The 21,666-nt window shown below is 44.7% G+C and overlaps 1 protein-coding gene across 3 annotated transcripts in view; it reads right to left on the bottom strand.

Moving 5' to 3' along the window:
- Positions 1-21,666, bottom strand: part of ITGB2 (integrin subunit beta 2) — a 107,830-nt gene that overhangs the window by 19,894 nt on the left and 66,270 nt on the right. For all 3 annotated transcript variants that reach the window (XM_088474128.1, XM_088474129.1, XM_088474127.1), the window contains 8 exons: positions 21,203-21,291; positions 16,323-16,506; positions 15,548-15,718; positions 11,584-11,825; positions 9,954-10,109; positions 5,664-5,759; positions 3,216-3,305; positions 1,616-1,756 (listed from right to left, as the gene is read on the bottom strand). In XM_088474128.1, coding sequence (XP_088330254.1) covers positions 1,616-1,756; positions 3,216-3,305; positions 5,664-5,759; positions 9,954-10,109; positions 11,584-11,825; positions 15,548-15,718; positions 16,323-16,506; positions 21,203-21,291 — 1,169 coding nt within the window. The remainder of the gene's footprint in view (positions 1-1,615; positions 1,757-3,215; positions 3,306-5,663; positions 5,760-9,953; positions 10,110-11,583; positions 11,826-15,547; positions 15,719-16,322; positions 16,507-21,202; positions 21,292-21,666) is intronic.

Here is a 21,666-nt window from a genome sequence, read left to right as displayed (position 1 = left end):
TAACGTCATTATCGCAGGTTTTAGTTTTACACCGTATTCAATTTCAAAGACTTATCGCAGTTTTGAAAAGTCTTTGATAAAAAATGGGGATAACTTTTCACCATTGAATAGGAGTCGAAAAAAAGTGCAGAATTGGGGTTTAGGGGTGCAGGCTTAAAAAAAATAGCCTGCACCCCTGGGAATGACATTTAAAAAACCTGTGTCAAAAAAAGTTTTAAAAAAAAAATAGGGACACCCCAAAAAATGAATTTCAAAATTGAGGTGAAAAAAAAAAAAGGGAAAAAATTGTTAAACAATAGGGAAATAGGTTCAGGGCTATTCTGCAAGTATGCGGCAGGTGTATTCTAGAATAGATTATTAGCGGCAGGTGCACAATTACAGAATTTTCAAAAACTTACTTTAGGGACATCAAAATATGCTAGTACCCATTTTCATGTACCCCAGATTTGATGGGACCTCTTAAAAAAACCAAAAAAAAAAACCTAAGTGCTCTTCTGCAACACTTCTTCAATGTCGGGGAAAAAACACCTGCTGCGGCTATTTAAATCCCCGACTTTCAATTAAAGGCTAAAACGGGGGTACCCATAGTGATCCCCCATGTTTTTACAACTTTAGGGGGGTCTTACAATTTTTTTAAGGAAAAATTCGTAACTTTACGCAAATCCAACTTCGGAGGCTCCCGTTTTCGTTAATTTTATATTGAGTACGGGGATAAGCGGGCGCGCGCCCGATACTTTAACGCAGGTAAAAACTCCGATATGAAACGTTAACTTCGACAGTGAAGTTAACGTTTCATATTGAATACCCCTCTTAGTGGGTTTAAATTTAAATAATTTTGTCCAGTATTCTATCTATTCTGGCCTTGAAACAGCACACATTTCCAGTAGCTATTTAGACGAGGTCTCTATTTTGCATTACATGATTGTCTTGCAAGCTCCTAGGTAACAGAGTTTAATAAAGACTGTGATGAGGAAGTTATGTGCCCCAGGCAGCTATGCAGAATTGCACCTCAATTCTTTTCCCCCAAACACCCAATAATAACAGAGGATTTTTCAACACTGGTTTTGGACATTAGCAAATGATGGGGGTCTATTTACTAAGCAGTGTTAGGAGACAGAGTGAAAAGTGATAAGGTGCCAGCCAATCAGCTCCCAACTGTCATTTTTCAAACACAGCCTGTGAGATGACAGTTGGGAGCTGATTGGCTGGCACCTTATCACTTTTCACTCTGTCTCCTAACACTACTTAGTAAATAGACCCCTATATTTATTTGGTCCAATATGCAGTGAAAATGGCTCCAGCTTCTCAGTTCCATCAGCCACTCTGCGCCATCATAGAGCTTCTCGGCTGTCTGACAATCGACTGATCTGCGAGAAAGCTGTGTCTTTGTACGCAGTTGTTTGGATTTGCGATCTTAATTACAATGTGCACATTCTATTACATTGCTAGAATACTGTGCCCCCCCCCCTCTCAATGCTACGTCCAAGGCAGATGCCTAATTTGCCCCATCCTTGTCCCAGCTCTGCAAGTAATAAACACAAGCCAGGGTATTTTAAGGCTCAGGAGCGGCCCTGGACCCGACCCACACCCAGCTTTTCTTGATACATAAACTCACCTCCTCGTTAATCTTGACATTGCTGCAAGTCCCCCTTAATTGGTTCACGGTACGTTCCCCATTGCTGCAGTTAGAATCATACTGAATATCCAGGAAGTCTGGCGTAATCCCATGATCCAGAATGACCTCAGAGGACAGGTTCTGTCATTAGACCAAACACATTGGTAAGAACACAGAATAATCTTAGTAATACTTATAATGGAGTCTCCGTCTCTGTGACCCCCCCCCCCCCCACAGCTTCTCGGAGTAATTCATCCCCAGCAGTATCGGGCAGCATTTTGATATATAGTTAAGTTGATGAGAATGTACAGCTGTGTCAGCAAATCAGGCTCACGTCCTCTTATAATGTGTTTGGCTGATGGAATCCAATTTTGAAGGTTTAGTACTATATACATTTACGTTTTTTTTTTATAGGTTAGGCTTTTGTTTCAACCTCCACGTAACAATTGCTGACATCGAGAGGTGCAGTCAACCGTTAAAATCACTAGCTACACAGCAATATGCCAAAATGTGCAATATCAATCTTACACATAATACATCTACAGAAAAATATATATAATATTATAAAACATGGCCTGTAGGTCAGTGTTTTCAGACGCAGGCAGAACTGATGATCAAGTGGATCTACGTAAAATTTCAGGGAGTTTATTTTAGCACCTAAACCAAAAGATGTATCATCCTGCTGTTTACAGGGTGAAAACACAAAATGGCGGTAATCGTCATAAGTTTGGGCTATCTCGCTCTGCTAAAATATATAGGTACAGATAAAAACTGTACAGCTCTTACCGCCTCTTTTATAAAGGCCTGTACAACCCCTACTGACTCATTTATTTTGGGAGGGGGACATGTGGCCCACCCTACCTTGGGATAACTGACCAAATGATAAGAGCACTCATCTTGGTACCCCGGGGCTGTGGGTATATAAGAAAAACACAATATCTGAAGCCATAAGAAAAGTTATAACATGTTCTGTAGCGCGGCGGTTTCCCTGGCATACGCATTGCCCGCACTAATCTTCTTTGATCCGAAGTAATCCTTACGAATAATAAATAAAACAAAACCCTGGTTAGCCTGAACGCCGGACCAATCGTGCTGAAGATTCTAAACAAAATAAGATGCAAAAAAAAGTAAAGCCCGCCTAGCAAATCTACCGCCAGCCAATCTACCGCCAGCCAATCAGGAGCGGTCTGTTTGAGAGTGCGACAAGCAATGTAGTCACTATCTCACGTTCACAACCATCTCTATTGTCCGGTGATTTTTATGGCGTGTTTGGTGGCAATTTGTGAACTTGGTGTCAGTCACACAATCACATGCGCAGCCGAGTTGTGCAGATCGTCCCGTGGCCCAATTGGGCCAACTGGCAGGATAATAATGAGGCCCAATTATTGTGATCGGTCGGCGACCAGACGCTAGGGATTGCAACCAGCAATCATCCTGATTTTCCGCTCTACCAGCTGGTCACCTGACTGATATCGCGCAGTGAATGCTAATGATTCAGGGCCCTTGTATAAGCAGCTATTTGGGGCCAGTTTGATCCATAGGAGATGGTGATCCTAGTCTTGTACAGTATGGGTGGGTTAATTAGCAATGTGCTTTTTACCTGATAAGCCTCTGTAATCAACTGGACAACATTGCTTGAATCATCAGACAATCCCCCGACCACGGATTTAGGAATTAATTTACTGAGATCCTGTAAAGAAAATCCCAAATTTCTAATGTAAAGAAATGTATAACTACCACCATATGTACTTTAGCATTATCAGAGCTACCAGCAAGTTCAATATTACTAATATACACTTTTGCAGGAACAAACTTTAGTAGTTTTTAAATCAGTCCCTGTTTTACATTTGACCATGTTATACACTTTGGACCCGATTCAGAGCCACTCGCTAACACTGTGTGCTCGCAAGTGGCCCGATGGTTTGCGTACGCGCATGCGCACGCTTCGTTCTGCATGTGCGCAAACTACTCTGTGCAATCGCAGGCCGCTCGCTCGCCCAGCAGAGACAGCCCAGTGAAATGAGTGACAGGAGAGGCCGTCTGTGGGTGGTAACAGGGGCAGGACACTAATAACGGGGGAGTGGAGGTGCGAAGGCAGGCGTGCCAGAGTGTTTCAACGCCGTTTTTGAGGCGTGCATAATTAACAGCCAGCGCCATAGTACACGTCACATGCCTGTTTTTTACACTGAAGTCCTCGCCGTGCTTGCGGTAGGGTAAGGCAACCACAAGCGCTGCGATCGCTTCCGATGGTCCTCGATGTACCAATGTTTTAATACTCTTCCTGGAGATGACGTGCGCTAGTGGGCGTCTCCTCATAAGCTAAAGGGCGTCTATCGAGACAAAGAGATTGCTCGCCAAAACAAAGTGGGCTTGCTTATGCCTTTCCGAGCGAGCACCTTCCATGTCGTCACTTAGCCGAATTTGCATACGCTGGGTGCGAGCGATCGCATCTAGCGAATGGCTCTGAATCAGGTCCTTTATGTTTGTATGCAACTGATATAATAACTTAGCTTAAAGTTAACTTACTGACCCCATAAACTTTGCCAGCTGTCTGTCTCTCTTCTAAGGACATAAGTTACATGTAAGCTCAGGCTGATCGATGATCTGGCTAATGGGACCACCCATTAGCCAGATCAACGATCCACCTGAATTTAAATGTAACTTGCGTCCTTGGTCACCAGGTCAACCCCCCAGACCACCCCTTAGTTTCGCCCTGCCAGGCCCGCCCACGACACTGCTGTACTGGCTGCCTCAGCCTGCCCGTCACAGGTGCAGCTGTAAAGGGGCTCAGAAATCAAGCAGCAGGGAAGGCACCTCTCCAGCCCGACGGTCCCCTAAAATGCTTAGCCTGCGGACTGCTTTGTGCTGGCTCTGCACATTATACCTACAGTATACCAGTGCAATATATACCCATATATAACCAATATATCAATGGTGCTCTCCATACATAATAAACAATCATGTGCTCGCTGCCTACAGCCTGATAGCCAGTGACTACAGGAGAAGACACCGTTCATGGAATGCTACTGGGGGGACCATCAGGGAGCTTCTGGGATACTAGAGCATTGCTGCTAAGTTTAGTTAAAAAATATAAACTGAGATAAAGATACCAGGCCCGGGGGAACCCTATGTTGCCTAGCGAGTAATCCAGCTCTGATAAGTGGGATAGGTTTTATGATAAACTAGAAGTTAAAGTTTGCAGAGGAGCATATCCTGCAAATCCAAGGACAAATGTAAAGAGAACTGTTTTATAGCAAGGGTCCCTCTTCTCCACTTTCACATGAATGTTGATGGGAAGACGGAGACAGTTCATGAAGAGCTTCGAAATGTGAAATTGTGAATGCTAGGAAACAGGGTACGGTTTATAGATAAGAGTTTGCTTCCTGTCTGATATCGCAGAGCTCCGTCCTGACTTCCTGCCATTGCTAAAACTGATGAGCTGGTGGAAAATACACTTTCATGCAGTATGAATTTATCACGAGCTCCGTCTTAAGACGATTGCTCTCTATGGTCGTCTACGTCTCCCCTTCAGTTCACTTCACACCATTTGTAAATCTGCAGATTCTGTATTTGCAGTCCGTCCCAGGTTTTATATATTTGTCCCAGGAAATGCCTTAAATTTTCAATACTGAGCAGCTGCACAATACAGTTCCTATTATAGTGTATTGAACGCAACCATCTCCTCTTTGCTCTGGGTTTTATAAATGAATATTTATCAAAGATAAATATTTTTTTGGAAAATACATTGTAACCATGTTGAGCAAACATGCAAGTGATGGGGAATGAGCCAAGGGTTAGAACCACCTGGGTAAGTTACCAAGTCTGGCACACGTCGGCCTTCAAAGAAGGAGTGCAAAAGTTGGGATGTTGTTGCGGTACAGTGTTTGGGAATATATTACTGCCCCCGCATCCCTATATTTTCCAAAAATATAACAACAATAAAAATACAGAAATGTAACTATAAATATGTTGTATAATGTAATTATCTGTAGCTGTTCTGGCTCGCCGGACCCGTCCCTCAGCACATGATGTATTACTGCCTCTTTACCTGGTATGTTTTCACCATATTGGATGTGACTGCAAACACAACCTGGATGTTATTTTTCGAGAGTTTCTGGGCCAGTTGTCCGACTGATGGGTAATCCTGTTAAAAAAAAAAATGTAAAAAGAAATCAAACAAAAACGCAAAAACATAAAGTAAAATTTTCATTCTGTTTCTGGTAAATTGCACGTCTTTGCGATGAGTATACTTCAAGCACGTCTAATGTGATACTGAGTGGAGGCTGAGACAATTTTGATTTCTTATTATTGAGCAAGTTGCTCATAAGGTTCTAGCAGAAAGTGTGTATCGACCATTGGTAATAATACTTTTTTGTTTTCTTGCCAGTTGTGACGGGGGAGGCTAAAAAAAAGAGCTTCCCCCAGCCACAGGGATGTTGCAATAATGTGGTATTGCTTTTGTATTGCTACATACGTTGTGGGTTATTTTTTTTTTGGTATTCAATTGTTTATTTTTAACAGTAGAGTAAAACAGAGACATTACAAATGCAAAATACTAACATACAAGGTCTGAGGCTACAATGATTGTGCAAATGTATACACACACTACAAGGGTAGACAATATGAAATAGAGCAGCAGCCACAATACACTGGGCTAAAGATGAACCCTATAAACAAGAATAACACCGGTATACGGGGCACATTCATGAAATGGCTGAGAAAGAAAAAAAAAATTGGGATATTATCAGTGTTTTAGGGGCCTATGTATCAAGCTGCTTATTTACATAAAATTATGCATTATCATTTTATGTATTGTTCCTATGTTCTAATCTGATGGAACAATGCAGGAGATTTTACAGAAAACTTCGGCAAAGTGATAATTAGCGCTGCAGATCGCAGTCTCCATTATTATCCATGGGGACGAAGATCTCAGCCCTTTGTACCGAACTTCAAAAAGCAAAGCTGTCCGGAGTTTGGCCCTGGTAGTTTATACCATGTTCAGACGGTGTAAACTGCTTTAGGCCTATGGAGGCCTCTCGTAGCCCCCGACCAGCTCCAGAAGCTTGTGCAGAGTCAGCTTCCACAGGAGAAGTCTTTCACAAACCTTTGTACATAGAGGAATCTTAATAATTGCGGCAGTTCCACCATTATTAGTACATAGACCATTTAATCACTGCTTGGATTTTGTATACTGGTAGGAAAGTAGGAGAGAACAATAGGTAAAGGAGTTGGAGGAAAGGGAAAATTAAAGAGAGCACTAGTACATGACCATAGAGAAACCAAGGGTTATATTTACTATAGTACGGGTTTTTAGAAATGGAGATGTTGCCCATAGCAACCAATCAGATTCTACTTAACATTTATCTAGCGCCTTCTAGAAGATAATAGCTAGAATCTGATTGGTTGATATGGGCAACAGCTCCACTTCTAAAAACCCGCACTTTAGTAAATATACCCCCAAGGGTCCCACGTTCATTGAAAATTGTAAACAGTGTCATGGAGTAAATACGAACATTCTCTACTGACCATTGTTTCCCTGCCCAATACACACAGAGCTTGTCTTCCCCACGTGATTAGAGCCAGCCAGAAGTGATCATATCTTAGGTATGCAAAAACTTTTGATTTTATTTTTTAATTCATCATTGGGAACATATTATATTCTTATGTATATTGTACCATTAATGAATGACATTATCGGGTAGCCACCTGTGTGATGGTATATTAATATTTATGCAAAGCTATGCAGGTCAGATGCTAATCTCTCTTAGCTGAAGCCATTCAGCTTCTTACAAAAGCATACATAAAGCAAATACTGTGGCTAGATTAAGATTCCCCTGATGAAGTTATAAATTGTAACAGCGAAACGCGTTAGGGTTACTTTTTAAAGACAGCAAGCAGACCTACCTACCAACTGCCTCCTAAATCGGACCTGCTACCTCCCCTGATTATAACAGGGCCATTTATCCAGCTCAAGATCTACCGTGAAGGGGACAAACTAATAGAGCGAAGACAGAATTTGTCAAAGAGGACTCCATATTTCAAATTTACAGGACTGGTAACATTTTCTTTACCTTTGCTGGGCGTTCATGTTCCATGCTACCTAATTCTCCTATTTTGTGTACTATGAATCTTTAGTGACTTTGTGACAAAGTAATTATCAGTCTAAAGAGGAGACATCCGAGACATTACTATATTGTGATCATTGGTTGAGACGGAATCCTTGCTGTCCCCATGCTGTTTTTATTTATGTGCATTGTAGGCACTGCTTTATAATTATTTATCATTATTAATTGATATTTTTTATGCTACGTGTGTTTTCAATAATGTTATTATGTCTAGCCCTGATCGAGTGTTGTATTCTAACAAACTTTGGAGTGTTTTTACTATAAGATGTCTTTGCCAAATGTTTTTGTGTAATGTACAGTATATATTATTGTTTTGTTGGAGACAGCTGCCCAAACAGCGACCTTTGGAAGTGCCTGATAGGTCCAGTACCAATCCCTTGTAGTGTCTCGGAAATTAGCAGGGGCTAGGTACCACCTGTTGCAGATTTTATATGAAGTTTCTTTAATGGCCGGAATTAGGGGAGACTTTACTATCCGGGTGGCTCTAAAGGTGAGTCTCCCCACTGGCCCAGCAAAATATCTGCACCTTGTTCTCAATTCAATTCAAAGGGTTCCGCACAATCAAAATTAGGTGCAGCTATGGATGGATATAGCGAATGCATAAAATGTATCAAATTGTGTAAATTTTCTCAATTTAGTAGATTTAATCTGGGGTTAAAGAAAAGTTTTAGGATGAAAGTAGACATTTAGGGTGCGCCTTGAGTCCTATTTGAGAAAGTGCTCTATATAAATAATAATATTATTTATATTTGTCCTGAAAATCTCAAAATGATGTTGGAGCAAAGTTACCCATTACATGAGTAACGTGCTGACTCTCGCCCTGAGCCTTGGAAGTGCGACTTTGGAGGAGCAGCCTAAGGAAAGGACGGGAGTATGCAGATAGGAGTACTGTAAGCAGGGATGGATAAGGCGCAAAAGTCTAACGTTTTTTTAAATAGTCCCAAATCTTCAGGGTGAATTTATAATTTGGGAAGACAGAGGCCAACGCTGGCCTGAGACACTGTGGGTGCCAGGACAGGGCCCTTGTAAGGTACATTCAATATCTACACATTTCTTCCAGACTACGCCCAAAAATCTGCTACTTGAAACCCTATGTCTGGGCACTGAAAATCTTTACAATTGCTGGAAACTGATAAATAAACCCCTTAGACCATTTCCACAGTCAGCACAAGTCCAATGGAACCATTAAAGCAACGCTGTAAATAATCTTTTTATGATCGGTCTATTGGTTTCTGGTACAGTGCATTGGACATATCTACCATCGGTGTATGACGTGCAGTAGATAGGGGAACATGATTGAAGAGGGCATGATTACACCCCCCCTCCACTTGTGGTCCCCCTGCACCCAGAGTCACACGGACAGACAGGCTTAATATTGGTGAGTCCAGGTTCCAGGTGTCCGGAGGAGCGACATCAGGGCAGCCCAGCCCCCTCATACACACAGGCCAGCTCATATCACCCCAGGTAGGGGAATGTTTGTGTTACATTGTTTGTAGTTCTTTTGATTCTATCCAGGAACTGTATTTATCGTATAATTTACTTTTCCATCCGATTTACTCCCTAACCTTATATGGCCTCAGGGCTGGCCCACTGAATCCAACAAACAGTGTCTATTGGTTTTTCCATGAAGGAGACTGCTCATCAAAAAAAGATACCACACCCAATATATGGAAAATTTACTCCTCAATCTTTCCTTTCCTACTTTATAGCCAGTGACTAAACATATATCGCCCGTATTTCATGGCCTTGTCACGTCATAGCACTTCAAAAACAAATAATCCATTAATCACCAATAATTACATTCCTTTCTCTAACTCTTCTTTGCCATTTAATCCCAGTTTACATTTTCCTATCCCATATTCTTTATTCAACGACCCTATTTTGCCCATGGGGAAGCTGGGTTTCTTGGCGATTAAAAATATTCAAATGGAATCCTTCAGCTGCTCGCCAGATTATCTGAATGATTTTTGGGCAGGGTATGCAGCCGTACTGGGTATTGTATTGTTATGTTTTTGTGTAATGTATATGACTATTTGTGTATGTTCAACATATCAGTATTGTTGTTTCAGAATGTCTTAATTCCATCTGCTAAACCATATAGACTTCCGAAGGTCACCAAAGTGCAATATGAAGATTCTACCAAGGAAGACGCCAGCAATCCACTGCGCCAGGTCTTCACTGCCAGTGCAAACCATGATCTATAGAACACTTACGAACTCATTGCTCCTCTTGTATGCATTGTCTTCCAGGTGGCATTCTCCATTATTTGGGGTCAGAATAGCTGCAAGTTTACCATCTCCGGCAATATGGAAGCCGTCATCTGTGGTATAAACCAACAGCCTGGTGACGTTCCTCCACCCGATCTTCTCCTGTGCACATAAAAAATACATAAAGGAGCAATTAAATCATCTAGAGGTCGGAGAGGGAGATGTATCATGCCTTCTAAAGATTGGAGAAGTTGCCCATAGCAACCAATCAGCTTCTACCTATCATTTTATAGAATGTACTTGAGAAATTGCTAGCTAGCTGGTTGTTATGGGGAATGTCTCCATTCTGTAGAAGGTTCAATACAGTTCCCCCTGACTACAGAGAAATATAGGTATTCACAGGGTGGCACTAATGAATGGGGGAGCCCGTGTGTAGCACCCCCCTACCTTCCGGTGCCATCTTCCCAGATATATTCGGGAGTATGGCGAATGTGCAGAAGATAACAAAGGCTTTGGCCTGTGCTATGTTCTGCGCATAGCATTGCTTTCAATGCATGGCACCCTTTCCGAATCATTGGATGGTGGCACCTTCTGCAGAGGGAGAGTGTACCGCAGAATGTCAGGATGTAATTGAATGCAGGGCATGCGGTGCGGGGCCCCCTTACCATCCCAGATACCCTTACACCCAGATACGCCTGCGGTTACTCAGAAGTATGAGACGTGCGGAGACGTAACGGCTCCTGACATGTAACTAAAACTTGGTACACACCAGAGCCGTAACTAAACTTTTTGGTGCCCTGTGCCAGAAAGAGCATTGGCGCCCCCCTCATTTTTCAAAGGGACATAATGTACCCAAAAAAGGGCCATGGCTTCATGGGGAAGGGCCAGGGAAGAGATAAGGGAGGGCAGGAGATGCTGGGGATGAAATAAGAGGAAGCTACAAGCAAGAATGATAATAAACAGAAATTTGACAGGCCCAAACAGCTCCCCCTGCCCTGTGGTGCCCTGTGCGATGGCACCGGCCACACTACCCTAGTACACACCATACATTTAGCCATCATTGATGGTTAACTGTCGATGATTTTCCATTGATGGCAGAAAGCCAATGGTTCTCATGCTGAGCCGTTGGTCTTTTTTTTTTTCTTGACAGGACGAATCTTAGCCCCGTCCCTGGAGCCCGCTAAGCCATAACCTCTTTTTTTTTCATTGGTCCGCCACTCACCGTGCCCCCAGCAGCGGTGGCCATCGAGAGGTGCAAACCATCGATGGTTCACTATAAATGTTTTTTTTGGGGGCCAGTAATGGTACTCAATGATGCACCCATCGATGGTAACCACCAATTGACACCCCACCGATGGCCATCCCTAAATCACACCAGCCCTAGAGTATGCACAACATATCCTTCCGTATAAGGCATATCACAATTGGATACATCTTTAAGGAGTGTGACCTGTGTCTCTCCGCCCCCAATTGTACTAGACTTACACAAGAACATTGCTCATTCGCCTCGGCAAAGCGCAAGAGGACAAAATGATGAGATAAGCTCAATTTAAAATACACATGTATAAAGGCAAATGGACCGATCTGCAGCTCTAAAGCAGGCATTCATATATACAGGACACCAAACTGAACTCACCCCACACACTGCCACCTGCATCATGGCGTCCAGACCTCCCTCTGGGGAATCCAGGTTTCCAGAAATGTTCTGCAGTCCAACCTGCTGCTTAAACTTGTCCCCGTCTCCCGTGAGGTTGAGGATGTGTTTGAAGGAGAATGGAGGCTGGCAATTTTCAGGCTTCTCTGGGCAAGGGTTCTTCAGCTGCTCCGGGTGTGTGCTCACAAACGGCAGCACAGTCTTATCCACAAAGGAGCCAAAACCTGCAGGACATCAGCATTACAGTCTTCTCAGCGACATAATTATGCACCGTCTCACTGGGGAGATGTATCAAAACTTGTTACAATCAACCAATCAGCTAATAGCTATCGTTTATTTAGCACAGTCTATGAAATTACAGTTGGAAGCTGATTGGTTGCTCTGGACAACTCAGACTTAGCTACTCTCTGAGTGCCCCCTGCAGGAGGGGGAAGCCAAGTCTGCGTCCACATCACAGCAGGGGGGGCGTGGTTTAGCAATGGGTGGGCAGTGCGGGGGGGTACCTCAATTGCGTCATCATGGCCCCATCCCCCCACTGTACAGAGCCGATGTTACTGTACAGAGGAGGAAAGGGGATAAAAAGGTAAAAATGGGGCAAGGTCTCGCGGGGAATTGGCGTGGTCACACAATAGTGCCCTCAACTCAAATTTCAAATAGTGCCCCTTACACATTATGCCACATAGTAATGATCCTTATACATAATGACATACATTAGTGCCCCTTACACATTATACCACACAGTAGTGCCCCTTACACATTATGCCACATGGTAATGCCCCCTTCCTTAGTGTGAGTTGCAGTGACAGCACTCACCCGACCGCCAATATCTCACTGTCACTCACTGACTGCTGGTCTTGGTAGTCTGCTTTCCTGCCTGCGAAACCAGACCCCGCCCTGCTGGCCAGGCAGCCAACAGCTCCTCCGTGCTCTATGCACTATGGGAGAGATGTCATGACATCCCTCCCTACACACACTGCAGAAGTCAGAAAGCGGAGCTCAGGAGCGAGCTCCAGTCTCCAGAGTGCTGAGAAAGCCCTGAGTGCTTGGGCCCGGGACTCCAGACCCGGCAGCCCCCCCCTGTTGGCGGCCCTGTCGATACCACTCTCCAGTGTGTCTGGATTCACACACTGTGTACTCAGTGCACCTCCATACTAGTACTATCTCTGAGTCCACCTTTTGTACCAACGGTGATCCAGTATCCGCACTCCGTGCAGTCAACGTTCTCCCAGTCAGCACAATCCCCACCCTCCTCCTGTGACAGCAGTGCATCCTACTCCTCAGTGGATCTTCCCTCTGGTCTCCGACTGTACCACTTCAGGAAGCAATTCCCTTTGTGCCTACTCGGTACCTATAGGTATAGAAACTGTACTACCAGTGGGCCATACTACCATACACTGCCCCCTGGTGGAACCAGGAAGCAAAGCACCACACTGAACCAAGCACACAGTGGGGTAAATTCAATTAGCTGAGAGGGAAATTGCCATTGTAATGGTGTGGAAATGCCCCTCCTTCAAGGCCTAATTTCACCCTGGAGTTATGGATTTTTGTACACAGCCCTATGGGTCTGCAGTCAAAAATACGCCAGTTCGGAGGTACCGAAGGTGCAGCATATAGCCGCACTTACTTGCGCCTAATTGAATTGACCCCTTTGAGTCAAGACTCTGCCTAATACTCTGCAGATACAGATCAAAAGTAAAAAGTCAGGAAGAACCAGCCAGTCAATAACAAAAGAGGTGCTGCAGCAGCCTCACACAACACCAAGAAGTAGGCAGCTCCAGGTGCCAGTGAAGGGGGTCTGCATACATACCAACTTTTGTGGAAGCTGACAATTAAGTAGATGATGGTGGGGGGCAGAGTATTTGCGCCATTAGGCCCCATCGCGACTGAAATCGCTCATATTTGAATAGGGGGTGGAGCCAAATGGCCCAATTATCACAGAATCTCATCATAAGGCCCCAGGCCCTCTGTGCGGACCACAAATTGCCGGTAAGATTCTCCCCATTCTGGGTGGAATGTGGGAGAAGTGCCTACCCTTCCAGGGGTGCGGGAGGCTACCTGAAAAAATGGGAGACTCTCGGTGGTTTTGGGGGTGTAGGCAAGTATGGCGTGTTGGTCGCAGTGGTTTTTCTCCTACAACTGTTGGCACCACTGTGGCATGCAGCTGACACCGGTGCAGTCACTATAGAGTAATGCGTGTGGCCTGGGGAAAGGGGGCATGGCCTTTGCGAGTAGGGGGTGTGGTCTCACGGGTAGGGGGCATGGGCTTGCGGGTAGGGGGCATGGCCACGTGGCTCGAACCCCTCGTTTTTGTCACTCTGGGGGTTTGCGAGATGCGGACTGTCCACCAGGGACCAGTCTGTGTGCAGTGCCTGCTCCCTCCCTGTGTCAGGAGCCGAGTGCAGCATGTAATGCTACAGTGCAGCACCTGGCTCCTGTCACTGAGGGGGAGTCGGCACTTTGGTGTCACCCCTCGCCAGGTGACACCCTGGTGAGGCCTGCACCCCCTTTGTGACGCCAGTGAGCTGACTCTATGGTGGCTAAGTAGTACTAGCGGCAGTGGTCAGTAATGTGGGTTAGTGATGGTATAAGTAACCCCAAGGTAAATCTGTAAAACCAACCTCCTGACTGGGTGGCATAGTACGCCCATCCTGTTAAACATGGCTTCTATAGATTAACCATAAACACAATCACAACCCAGTATCAAATACTGTCATACTACTTTATATATCTACAGTTACAATAAATAAAATACAGTAACATGGTTTTGTATTATAAAGTGCATACTTTCGCAATACAGTCTAACAATTGTTTAGTATTATTATTATTATACAGTATACACATTAACATTGCAATGTAAGAAAAAAACTATAGTAATGTACATTCATTTGTGAGCAGCTTTTCGTGGGATAAACCTCTACATGACCAGCCGTAGCGACACTGATATCTGCATAAAAACTAATGCCAAGATGCTAACAACATAAGGCCTGATTCAGAGCCGGACGCTCTGACCCGAGCACTCGCTCTGAATCAGTGTCCTCCTACCTAAAAATGGAGCGGCCTCTTGAACGCTCGCATAGCTGTGGGTTACCACCCACAGCTTATGCGAGCGTCCATGATGATGGTCGCGATGGTCAAGACCATCGGGCTTGCGATGAGACCCTGCGGGTAGGGTCTCGCTGCAACAAGCCCAGGAGTGCTTTTGGCTCTATCAGAGCCAAAAGCACTCCCACTGACATCATTAGTGATGTCAGTGGCGCCGGCTCCAGACGGAAGGCGTTCCCATTGGAACGCCTCCGTCTGGGCAGCAACGCCCCCGGCACGCCCCCCAAAGGGGGCGTGCTGTCAATCACCATCGACAGTACGCCCCCTTTGGTGCGAGACCCATAGCGACAGCTTGGCTTTTGCTATGTGGGTCTCGCGCATGCGCACGACGGAGCTCCCTCCGTCGTGCGCATGCGCTTTAGGGCACCATCGACCCACTTGCGAGCGTCCTTCGCTCGTGAGCGGGTCTGAATTAGGCCCTTAGCTCTCAATGTTTAGATAGTTGTGACATGACCCAGTACATATTATCCTAGGAATATTTTCCCAGAGTGAGGCGTAATAATAGCAAATCATATACTACTGCAGCTGCTGTTATTGTAAAGCGCCAGTAAACCAGGTTGGTTTTGACTTATAAATTATTGCCACTTTAAAAATTACAGCAGCCTTGTTGAAATAGCACCACCAGGCTATTACATTTCCCCATCAGTGTGAGGAGGGGGATGGGGTGTCGTAGCTTAATTCTAAATTTCAGTGTAAAGACAAAGCTGGCCAGTATTTACCATGCATGCAAATAAATAAAAACAATAAATGCATTTGTGCCCCTTGCATTGCACAACATTGGGGAACATTGCTCCTATGTTATGCCCTCTTTTGTTGGTAGAATCAATATGTGAACAATTCTTACCTATTTGAGCCGACTTGGTTATGCTGTTTAAGGCACTAAGTAATTGGTTTCCCAGATTTTTCACATTCACAAGGTCGTCATTCATGGAGTAAGAGAGGTCCATGAGGTAGTAGAGGTCTACCGGATACCCCTCTGCCCGTTTAAACTTCACTTCAAACTCTCCGGTCATGCCTGGTAATGTAACAAACACAGAGTTAGTTCTATTGCGCAATGCATTCACACAGGTCAGTTCTCACTACAATCTACTAGAATTTACCATAGCGAGCGATCGCGGCTTAGCGTCCGGGTCTGAAACGGGCCCTGTGTGCGGCTTTTTGTTGCGTCTGTGCTATGCATAATACACACAATGCTATTAGATATACCGTACTCCTCTTGGAGAGTCGCAGTCGTGCCGGATGTCTTGCATTCTATGGCATATAGTCGCTAGGTGTATGAGGGCACATCTCTATGCATTGCATCAAATATACACACTGAAGTTATCATGATATTTCAACGAAAACAGGAAAACCTTATTGATTGGATAGTTTTAGCTAGTGATGGAATTGGCGCCATTTCATTGGGTGAAGCAGTTGGTGGTGGGTGATGGTGACAGTCCTACAACTGCCTGCACCCTCTGTCACTGCAGAGCAGGCACAGTGTAGCCAATGAAGGGTCTTACCGCGTATATGTGCAGGTCATCGCACACGCTCAGAATAGCCGAGGGCGGGGAGCGGCAGGATGGAATGTTCCGCCTGTGCTTTTAACATGCTCCATTTACTACTATGTGTTGTCTTACCTGGTCGCAACTGCAGATGAATTTCTTTAGGCGTCAGCTGTACCGTACCACCCAGTGGTTGTGGACTCTTAAACAGCGGTCGACTTATAGGGTTAATGAGATCTGTCCTGCCGCAGCCTCGCGCGGCCAGCACTGTCATGGTGTCACATCGGACAGAGTCTGGCTCCCCTGCGTTGGTGAAATTCTGTATTTGTAACATAAACAGAAATACAGTCACAATACGTTCTCCCTCTAATATTCCGTATAGGATCATTAAAGCAGAAAAGCACGTATTAATTAGTACAGAAAACATCATTTGTTTGCAAATAAATATTTATTAATATGAATAGATTAAAATATTAATGGAACAGTAGTGCAACCCACACACACACACTATTGGCCAATGTGTAAGAATGAAGCTGGTGATACATTATAGGCATGACCAATAGCGGGATAAATCAATAACCTCCTGCTCCTTTTTTAAAACATATTTTTATTGTAATACCGCAATAAACTATATAACATGTTGATCAGAAAATGACAAGACATCAACAGGACCACAACAGTAATGTGCAATACAATGTATCCATGAGGAACGTAACAATACAGGAATTAAAATGGTGGTTCACCTGAAGACAAGGTTTCTTCATTATACCAGGCTGTGAGTTGGACTGCGGCACGGATCGTGTCTTTAACCTGAGGTGTTAATGTGTGAACATATGGAAGCCAGATATTAAAGAATTTATCTGCCTCCTTGTCTTTATTAAGGGATAATTCTAGCCAATCCATATTAAATAGGTACGTAATTCTAGGTTGTAAAAGACTGAGCGTTAAAGTGTCAGTGGATATCCATTGAGATAATATTGTTTTTTTCGCAGCTGCTGCAATCTTTGCTAGTAATAGACGGGCACCTCCAGGGGCACAGGATGACCCAGATGATGGTACAATATCCCACATAGCCCACTCAGGTGTTAGTTCAAAAGCAATTCCCAACTTGGTGGATATATAGGTGTGTACCAAGGACCAGAACCTCTGTACCTCCGCACAGTGCCACATACAATGCATTAGATCCGCATCAGGTTGACCACATTTAAAACAATTTGAGTCTGTGGAAGTACCTGTGATGAGTCTTAATTTGGGGGTGAAATAGGCACGATGCAATAATTTATACTGCATTTCCGCGTATGAAACCGAAATTAATTGCTTATTAAGTCTAACAAAAGATTTTAAAATGGTGGATAGGGGTATGGTAGGGAATGTGGAATGCCACTTGGCAAATCCCACCGTCTCCACTTCCAAATTTATTTCCCGGCGTATATAGGTGTATAGCATAGAAGTGGAAAATGACATAGAGAGGCAGCGAGACAGCACATCATCCAAACCATTTTTCCCAGGTATAATGGGAATTTTAGGGAGTAAAGTATTGACATAACCTCCTGCTCCTTATTGCATGCATATCTCTGTTTATTAACGCCGGTGCGCATGATTACTTACCCCTTGGGACAGCTCTCCCTCCCCAGTTGCTAAACCTAACCTCCTCCCCTAGTGCCTAAACCTTACTTCCCCCTCACCGCACCCCAAACTTAACCTTACCCCTTATTGCCTAATGCTAAACACTCTCCCTAACCCCGCTACTTACCTTCAGGATGTCGGTGGTCGGGATGCCGACACCAGGATTCTGGTGCCGGTATTCTAAGCGTCAGTATTCCTTTTGCCGGGATTTTGACCAGATCCCCTCTGCACCTATTACATCTGTCCCACCTGCAGTGCAGCTTGATTTTGCCAAGGTGCAGGGTTACTTTTTTTAACTTTACTCCCACCTTAGAATCAGGCCCTGAAAGGGAGGCTGTAGGCAGGAGTCCCACCCCCTGCAATGCCTGTGGCCATTGACAAAAGCTGTCTGCTCAGTGTGCACCTGTGCAAGCATCCCTGCCCCACATTCACTCAGCACTCCATTCTTCTCCTCTGCACCTGTGCATCCCTGCCCCACATTCACTCAGCACTCCATTCTTCTCCTCTGCACTTGTGCATCCCTGCCGCACATTCACTCAGCACTCCATTCGGGTGTAGTAGGTAATCCCGACAGCGGAAGCCCGGCAGGGGTGAAGATCCTGATCTCTAATAAGGTAAGTATAACTAACCCTATTTTCCACCCTAAAACTAACCCTCCCTTAGGGGTGCCTAACCCTAACCTTCCCCCCAATTGCCTAACCCTAACCCCCCCCCACTAAGTGCCTAAACCTAACCCCCCTGTCTCCGCAGCCTAAACCTAAGTCTCCCGGGGGAGTGCCTATCCCTAACCTCCCCCCGGGGGTGCCTAACCCTAACACCCCCTTCCCATAGCCTAAACCTAACCCTCCTGGGGGGGGGTGACTAACCCTAAGTCCCCCCGGGAGCCCTAAAATGCCTGTCATTAGTACCGTGCCGGGATTTGACAGTCGGGAAGCTGGAGGTCAACATTTCGACCATCGGCTTCCTGACTGCGTCCCCTTCATTATTCTTCTCCTCTGCACGGCTTCCTCCAACAATGGCCCCAGTTAACCTCAGCGCTAATTAAATGGTAAGAGAAGACATGGCTGGGAAAAATCACATAATCATCATATAATTAATCAAAAGTAGATTGAGGGGTCTATTTACTAAGCAGTGTTAGGAGACAGAGTGAAAAGTGATAAGGTGCCAGCCAATCAGCTCCCAACTAACACAGCCTGTGACATGACAGTTGGGAGCTGATTGGCTGGTACCTTATCACCGTTCACTTTATCTCCTAACGCTGCTTAGTAAATAGACCCCTTAATACCCTAAAACATCAATTTGACCGTCAAAATAAAATGAATACTTCACATACATAACAACATTGTACAGAAGGATCTATCATTCACTGTATAAAGTCTTCTTTTACCATTTAACTAGCGCTGAGGTTAGCAATAAAGGTCTGTGTTTCACCTGTTTTACAGGTGTGCGTTTGGTGTACTACCACAAGCACATTTTTTTTCCTCTGCTGCTTATATTTATATCTATATTATATTTTATTATATAACTATCTTCATTAGCGCTTGCTTTTTTGGATATTATTACTGTGTAGACTTCAATGTAAGTAAGGTCCGGTCTCGCCAACTTCCCACCACTCAATCCATACCATACGTGGGTCCCATCTGTCCCTGCTCTCCATCTGTCCACAACCCCCTTTGTGTAGGTTTCTGGGCCTGATTCAGACCCAGTCGCAAGCGCTGAGCACTCGCAACCGGGACGATTGTGGCCCAGTGCGCATGCGCGAGACCCGGATAGCGACGGGCACTCCGTCGCTCTGCGTCTCGTACCAATTGATTCAGAGCGAGCGCTCTGTCAAAGCGCTCGCTCTGAATCTGGCGCTGATTCAGAGCCGGACGCTCTAACAGAGCGCTCGCTCTATTTTTTTTTTTAGAGCGGCCTCCTGGCCGCTCGCATAGCTGTGGGTGACCACCCCAGCTATAGCGAGCGGCCAGGAAGATGGTCGCGATGGTCAAGACCATCGCGACCATCGGGCTTGCAATGAGACCCTTATGGTAGGGTCTCGTTGCCGCAAGCCCCAGAGAGATTTCGGCTCTAACAGAGCCGAAATCTCTCCCACTGACATCACTCATGATGTCAGTGGGGCCGGCCCCAAACGGAGGCGTTCACATGGGAACGCCTCTGTTTGGGCAGCCACTCCCCCGGCCCGCCCACCAAAGGGGGCGTGCTGTCACTCAACATCGACAGCACGCCCCCTTTGGCTTGCCCGTCGCTATCCGGGTCTCGCGCATGTGCACGACGGAGCCGGCTCCGTCGCGCGCATGCGCTCTGGGCCACCATCGACCCGGTTGCGAGCACTCAGCGCTTGCGACCGGGTCTGAATCAGGCCCTCTGTCCCTAAGTTTGCATGTGTACCTGTCTCCCAATTTGCGCCTCTATGCCCCCCCTTAAGTGTGTTTTTCCCATTTTCCCCCTCCCCCAATCTAATCTGTTCCCCCTCTATTTTCTTCCAATGTTTTGCTATGTAGGTGTACTAATCTATAACATATATATTGTGTAAGCATGTTATGATTTTCTGCTTATGTTATAAAAAACAAATACTAACTAAGTGACACAGCTCTGAACAAAAATGTCTTATTTATTTCACTGTATTTGTTTATTTGAGTGAATATGTATAATCTATAATATTCAACTAACTTGGTAAAGCTTTGTTCAGTCTCGATTGTATTGTGGATGCTCAATGCTTTGAATGACATTAAAAATTATTATTTTTTAAAAAAAAACAAGTACTGTAGGAAACACTTGTTTGGGTCTGTTTACTAAGCAGTGTTAGGAGACAGAGTGAAAAGTGATAAGGTGCCAGCCAATCAGCTCCCAACTGTCATTTTGCAAACACAGCCTGTGGGATGACAGTTGGGAGCTGATTGGCTGGCACCTTATCACTTTTCACTCTGTCTCCTAACACTGCTTAGTAAATAGACCCCTATGACATTATTGCATTAAAGCCAATATACTAGTAAGATAAATAATAAACCTGAACTAACATTTGTATTTTTGGATTACAGAGCTTATTGCTGTGCCCAGGCTATTGCACAAACACACTGGTCCAGCACTCATCCAAATATTAACCTGACATTTCATTTTGCTACATTAATCCCACGATACGACCTTAAAGTAACAATCACAGAAAGGAACAAATATTTTCATGATCATGTCCCCTCAACACTGTTTTTATATCCCGTGAAGGCCTTACACCGCCAATCATAGTAATATTTTATCTGTGCATGTCTTAGCACTTGGATCAATAAAGTTTTGTGTGCACCTGAACGATACGGTAAGCCAATGGCACAGACCATCACAGTTCATCAATTCCAAGGTGCTATACCGCTACTGTTACATGTCTCCTGACTCACCGCTTTCTTACACCAAGCGCAGTGTGGACCAGACCGGATGCATTCCTGACAGTTGTCTACTTTAATCTTAGTGCAAACTTGAGCATACGCTGTAACGAGAAGGAATGCGTTAGCATTATTACAAGATTTAAAATCCATTTTAAGTTGGTATCATTTCCATTCGCAGCGGTTATTTCTCAGCATGTGCATAGTGAATTCCCGAAATGTAGAAAAAAAAAGAGTGGTTGGATATATTAGGCAGTAAATACAAAACAAACCAAGGCGCTAATACTTATAGGATGTCAATAGATATACATGTCGCATCTATACAGTACAACAATCGTAAACGGTATTTCAGAATATATATTCAAAATAAAGTCCACCTGGTTGACAGCCAGCCACCAAAACTGGATAATCCCCAATAAGAGATAAATACAAAAAAGAAAATACGTGGGGCGCTAGTCAAATAAAAGGTGTAATTTAAT

This window comes from Taudactylus pleione, unplaced genomic scaffold (genome assembly GCF_031769625.1).
Source record: "Taudactylus pleione unplaced genomic scaffold, aTauple2 ptg000147l, whole genome shotgun sequence".
Lineage (NCBI taxonomy): Eukaryota > Metazoa > Chordata > Amphibia > Anura > Myobatrachidae > Taudactylus > Taudactylus pleione.
Note: the sequence above shows the minus strand (reverse complement) of the source record. Positions and strands in the feature narration are given on the sequence as shown.